Below are 6602 nucleotides of genomic sequence, written 5' to 3' on the forward strand. Positions count from 1 at the left end.
TATCCCTACTACTATACCATGTATCTTGCATGTAACCAGTAAATTAACTTAAAATACACAATAAAGTCACCAGCTTAAACATTGTTACCAAAGGCCCCATCAATTCAGATTTGACAATATAAAATAATTCATCTGTAATGAGTGATTTGCTTTTCATATGTAGTTGTGTTCTGTAAAAGTGTTTAGATAATCTGTTCTCTAAATCCCCAACACACATTTCATTTTTTTAAAAAACTTCTAAAAAAATATTTTGTTCAAAAGAAATATATCCATAAATTTCAGGTCAGTCATATATTTCAATTATCACATATTTCAAGTGAGCTGCATCTAAATTAGGTTTTATTATTCCCAAATCATCAAGTGGGCGTGTTTAATAGCAATAATTACTAAGGGATTCTGAGTATTCCCAAACAGGGAGCTAATCAATGCTTTATCTGGAATCAAGGAATAGTCATAAATACCCTATAACAAAGCTTTCTTTTACTTTTCCTGGATGGGAATACGAAGCATGTAATCCACAGAGAAAAATGATCCTCACATTCTATCAACTTTTACTTCTACTTGAGGCTTTCAATTATGTAGTACTATAGTGAGATAATGGTAAAAATGTAAAGATTAACGTATTTTAACTCATGATGAACAGGTTCAAAAGACTCCCCTGGACACAAACCTTCCTGCAAAAGCACATTTTCAATTGGCAACATTTTAATAAAACAAGGACTAAAGAGGCACAATAGGCAAATGAGATCATGAACATTAAATCGTGACCCATTATTTTTTTAAAGGGAAAATTTATGCCAACACCAACAGAAATATAACCATTCTGTTTGTAGTCACACTTTTGACTGTAATTTCATGCCGTTTTCATTATCATGCTGGGAAAATGGTATTCAAAGAACAATCTTTTGAACACATTGACTGAAAGCAACCATGCAAGCCCACAAACAATTACAAGATTATCTTCAAGAAAGTAAAATTTGTCCTTTGGCAAGTCCACAGAATATTTTCTGATAGTGCTTCATGGGAGAAAATAGGACTGAAGGATTAAATAAAGTGACTGGATTTCAAAATATTTTATGGCTATCTATCTTGACAGAAGCTATAACCTGCATGTTCACTTTAGGCCTCTGTATTACTAACTGTAGAAAAGAACAATATATTTAAGAGGACTTAACCCATGTTAACACATGTCTAAAATGGGTTTAAAATCTTTCCAAAGTGCTGAGAGAGAACTGTTAAATGGTTAGAAACAATCAAACTCTCACCATTTGTTTCAATTACGAATTTATGTATACTTTTGCTTTTCCACGGAATGAGTACAACCAATTTAAAAATTAGAAAGACAGTACAGATGCATTTCAAAGTGGCAAACTATAAAGTGCATTGCCCAACAGCTATGTAATTGTTATTACAAACACCTACATGCAAACAGTACTGGGTTAGAATGATTCAGAGAGATGAATAGTGTTTGCTAGCAGAACTACATGGTAAAAAACTTTAGAATAGTAAAAGAAGTACACATCTCACTAAAACTTTACATAAAATATCCCTATTATCATGTGATTCATATATAAACGCACTGACATCTAAATCCAGAAAGTGATTTCTTAGTGCACACTCAGGCTTGCAGTAAATTCTGTAACCAAAAAATGGGCATGGGGAGAACGGATGAGAGATGATGACTATGAAAAAAAATGTCTAATTAAAATGTTTTAAAAAGAGATCATGGCAAGGACTGGTGTGCACAGGCTAGAGAATAGGTTGGAGAGGGAGCAGAGCTGGCAGAAGTTAACAGACACCAAATTAGGTGGATAGAACAAGTGGTTATAAACAAAAGTGATCGTGAAACTCAGAAGAGTAGAATGGGTAGGAGTTAATATACATACATACATACATACATACATACATATATACACACACACATATATATGTATAGATATATGTATATATTAGTTACACAAGCAACATTTATGTGTAACGTAAGTTAGGTAAATTTTAATGAGTTAGAGTTAAAACTTGGCCACCACTATCTCACAAAATTATGAGAATCAAATATAACATTTGGGAAAGTGCTACAAAAACTGTAAAACACTATACTCTCATGTAAGATGGACACTATTTCCTCAAAATGCAAACAAAACCTCTCATTCCAACTCTAGGAGAGAGCACCCAATGAGCTCTCTAGAGAGAGAGGAGAGAAAATCTCACTCTGGCCCATTCCCAGATTTCCTGGGAACTGCAGGCTTTCTATTCACTCTGTGGGCTGCCTTTGAATGTAGAGCGAAAACACTACTATTTGATCCAATGGACATGAAGACAATGTCATACAAGTATTGTGTGGAGAAAAATCCTTCTTAATCTGTGGACGACAGAGATTGCCTTCCTTGCTTCTTAACATTCCTAAACCTTTATTGACTGAACACATGTAATATTAAATTATGCCAATTTCTCCTCTTTGAGGACGGAATGAGAGAGCAGAAAATGTGACAGATTCACTAAAACATGCCATAATGCATTAACACTTTCCCTCCAACACTAACTACTGGGATACAAAAAGTGTCTAAGATGCACCAGGTATATGTACATTGCAATGACCATTTTACAGCTAGGGAAGTGAGGCTCAGTGAGACTAAATGACTTATTTAAGGCCACTTATTCAACACCACAAAGTCATTTTTTTTTCCAGGGCTGAGTTATAGAGAAGCCCAGACACATACCACAACACAACCTTACATCAAAAAAGAGGCTATAAAGATAAACTGGTAAGGAGAACTAACCCATAATTTTAGCTTTCTTTTTATAAGTTCTACAACCAGATTTTAGAAATACTTTGGCATCGCATAAAATTTCATTTTTAAAGTTAAACAGCATTTCCACGATCTCTGATCATTAACTCTCAATGCATTTTTCATTACATTAGAAGCACATGCAATACTTAATAATTTTTAAATGCCCTAAAATTTTCAAAAAAGAGCACAAAATTGTGAAAATAAAGAGCTGAAAAGACGTTGGAAACAATCTATTCAAACCACCTCATTTTATAAATAAGTAAATTAAGGCTCAGATAGGTTAAGTGACTCGCTCAGGGTGGCACAACTGGTCAGTTCCAGACTCAAGATCAGAATTTACATCTCCCAACTCGTAGCCCAGGGCTCTGTTCTTTGTCACAACTGTTTAAAAAAAAACGACTGCCTTTAAACATTTAGTCCAGAACATCCTCAAAACTGGGTGTAAGTAAGAAAAGTAAGCCACGTGGGCGAGGAATGAGTAGAGTTCGTTCATACCAGAAACGAGCTGCCAGTCACTGTGATAAGATCCGTTTCTTTCTGACAGCCATGGCTTCCTGCGGGATTGGAGAATCCAAACTGGGTTTCTTCTTCCTGCCCAAAGAAGTCAGAGTCAGGATGCACGTTCCACTCTGCTTTGCTTGGCGTCAGTAGTTCCGAGACACTGTTTTCACAAAGGGTGCTGGACGGAGTCAGGGCATCCGTGTCCACCGTCAGCTTGCTGCTGGGGGTCAGAGCTTGGGGCTCCTGGGAGGAGTTCTTCAAAAGCAAGGAGCCCAGGGGCCCCAGCGGCCCCGCACTTGGACTCGAGACATCATCCACGTCTAAGGGGTTCTGCTGAAAAGCGGCGGCGGCGGTCGTTCCAAAAAAGAGAGAGGTATCCAGACTCTGAGGAAGGTCAGTGGTGGCCAGCAAGGCCCGAGGGTCCACAGCCTGCCCCAGGGAGCTGCTGTTGTGACCTGCCAGAGTTGAGCTCACGGAGGCCACATCGATGGTCAAGATGCCAGAGTTCACCAACGCCGTGTCCAGCACCGCCGCGGAACTGCCGCCCGGCACGTCCGAGAAGAGAGACACCAGCTCCGCGTCACTGAGGTCACTCTGGCCCTGGCTGGCGAGCTCACTGCTGGGCGTGAGAGAGTTGGCCGCCCAGCTGGGCTAAGAGGTCCTGGCCCAGGTTGTGCCTCTTGGCCATGTGGGTCTTCATGCTGTGCTTGGACGTGAAGAGTTTGTTACAAGTGGAGACCGGGCAGCGGCTCTTCCAGGTGTCCACATCCTGCACGTGCTTCTTGGAGTGAATGTAGAGACTGCTGCGCGCCGAGAACCTGGCGCAGCAGCCTTCCACGGGGCACACGAAAGGCTTTGTGCCCAGGTGGGTGATGCTGTGGCCTTTCAGGTGCTCGGCCCTCGTGAACGACTTGCCACAGCCCTCCACCGGGCACGTGAACCTGCGGTCGTCGTCGTGCTTCCTTTTGTGCCTCAAGAGCTTGGACATGCTGGTGAAGTTCCAGCCGCAGCCGTCAAAGTCACAGAGGAAAGGTCTCTCGCCCGTGTGGCTCCGCAGGTGGATTTTCAGCCGACAGGCCTTGTCGTACTGCTTGCTGCAGCCGGGAAAGGAGCAGGAGAAGAGCTCCTGCTCCCTGAAGTGGGCGCGGTTGTGGGAGAACAGGGCGCTCACCGTGATGAACGTCTTCTTGCAGCCGGAAAACGCGCACTGGTAGGGCCTCTCGGGCTCGAAGTGGCTGCGCTGGTGCGCGCTGAGCTTGGCCTGCGTGGGGAAGCTCTCCTCGCACACCTCGCATTTGAACGAGTTCTCCTGCTCGTGGCCCTTCATGTGCGCCTTGAGGTTGTACACGGTGGTGAAGCTCTTGCCGCAGCCCTCGGCCGGGCAGCCGAAGGGCCGCAGCTTGTCGTGCGACTGCAGGTGTCGCTTGAGCTTGTACGAGGTGGTGAACGTCCAGCCGCAGCCGCCCAGGGGGCACTTGAAGGGCCGCTGGCCCTGGCTGCTGCTGTGCGTCAGCAGGTGCACCTTCAGCTGGTGCTTCTTGGCGAACGTTTGGCCGCACTGCGCCTCGGGGCACAGGTACAGCAGCATGCCCGAGCCCGGGCCCAGCGGCCCGCGGGGGCTCTCGGCGGCGGCGGCGGCTGTGGCGGCGGCGGCGGCTGTGGCGGCGGCGGCGGCGGCGGCGGCGGCCCTCCGCCTCCTCCTCGGGCGCCGGGGCGGGCGCGGGTTCGGCCGGCTCGGCCAGCAGCAGGTCGGGCGGCAGCTCGGGGCAGTCGCCGGGCTGCGCGGCGTGCGGGCGCCCGCGGGCGCCGGCGGGGCGCTCGGGGCCCGGGCTGCGGGGCAGGAGCGACCCCGGGCTCCCAGGCCGGCGGCGGGGCGTGGCCAGGGTCAGGACGCCGTTCTCGAAGCGCAGCAGCAGGTTTTGGTTGTGGATGGTCACGGTGCCCGCGAAGGCCGCGGCGGGGCCCAGGCCTGGGGCGGGGATCGGGGCCCGGGCCGGGGCCGGGGCCGGGGCCGGGGCCCGGGCCGGGGCCTGTGCCGGGGCCCGGGCCGGCGCCGGGCCGGGGAGCGCCGACAGGCAGCGGGGCCCGGCCCGGGCGGCCCGCGGGGTTCGCGCCGCGCTCGCCCCCCGGCAGCCCCGGGCCGCGTTCGGCCTCCTCCCCCCACACGGGCCCCGCGGCCTGGCCAGCGCCCGCGCTCTCCACGTCGCCACCCACCGGGTCCAGCAGCACCAGGAAGAAGTCATCGCCGCCGCCGCCGGCCGGATCGGGCCTGGGCGCCAAAGGGCTCGGGCCCGGGCCCCGTGAGGCCGCGCGGGCCTCCTCGCGCCGCCGCCCGGGCCCGCCATCTTGGGGCCCCCGGAGCAGCAGGAGGCGGCGCGCGGGGGCCTGGCCAGCCCGCGGGTCAGGGCCTCCGTGGACCCGGCCGCCGCCCGCGGGGCTGCCAGCGCCGCCGCCCTGTCTCGTCCCGCGAGCCGGGAGCAACCTCGGGATTTCCATCTCCGCGTCCGTGAGGCTCGGCTGGAACCAGAGCCGCGGAGGAGGTGCGACCCCGCCCCCTGCCGCGGGCCCGAACACGTTCCTGAAAGGGAAAAAAAAAGTGCAATGCGCAGAAACTGGCCCTATCAGATATTAAAACGTGTTGAACGCCACAGTGATTTAAATATTGTGGTACTGGGTCTCTGGGACAGGACAGAGAGCCCAGACGCAGAGCCTGGTGTGCCTAAATACATTCCACGCTTAGTCTTGCCGGGAAATCCAGGCGGTCTTCCCAGGAGTTGGGGGACCCAGTGACAGTTCCTTCGGCAAATGCTGCGGGAACACCTAGGTATCTAGCTGCTAAATGCAGCCGAAATCCCTGCCTCTCCGTATATGCCAAAATAAACACCCCCAGCCCCTCCCAGTGCTGAGCGCGCTGCTTAGTGCTTTTCATGTGTGAAAAATCCTGGACGGGCTTGGCTGCCTGGCTGGGTTGGTAGATGGATGAGAGGATATTCCTAAGAGAACACAGTACGTGTGGAAACTACGAGGTGCTGGCAATTCCTGCTGAAAATGGTGTCTCCCTCCCCTCACCCCCCCCCCCACACCTTCCGTATCCAGAACTCTCTTGAGCAAGGTCCTCTGGAAAATTTGGCACACGGTCATTTTGTTGTTGTTGCTCTGCTGCTGCAGAGATTAGAACGAGTGCGAGGTGGGGCCACAACACATCAGCACTGTCCAGCCTCGCAGAGCTAAGCCTGGAGGAGGAAATAATTTACACCGGCATCTGGAAGCCACCCCACCCCACCCTCTGCTGGGTTCTCCCTATACAGTGCA

General features: G+C 50.3%; 1 protein-coding gene across 1 annotated transcript; it reads right to left on the reverse strand.

The window, feature by feature from the left end:
* Positions 1-322: 322 nt before the first annotated feature.
* On the reverse strand, positions 323-6034 carry LOC109439253 (zinc finger X-linked protein ZXDB). The gene is given in 6 exon segments (XM_074323256.1): positions 323-3933; positions 3935-4928; positions 4975-5101; positions 5103-5164; positions 5167-5387; positions 5389-6034. Coding segments are annotated over 6 exon segments (2457 nt in total). The 5' UTR covers positions 5787-6034; the 3' UTR covers positions 323-3278.
* Positions 6035-6602: the final 568 nt, after the last annotated feature.

The sequence above is a fragment of the Rhinolophus sinicus genome, chromosome X (genome assembly GCF_036562045.2).
Source record: "Rhinolophus sinicus isolate RSC01 chromosome X, ASM3656204v1, whole genome shotgun sequence".
Taxonomy (NCBI): Eukaryota; Metazoa; Chordata; class Mammalia; order Chiroptera; family Rhinolophidae; genus Rhinolophus; species Rhinolophus sinicus.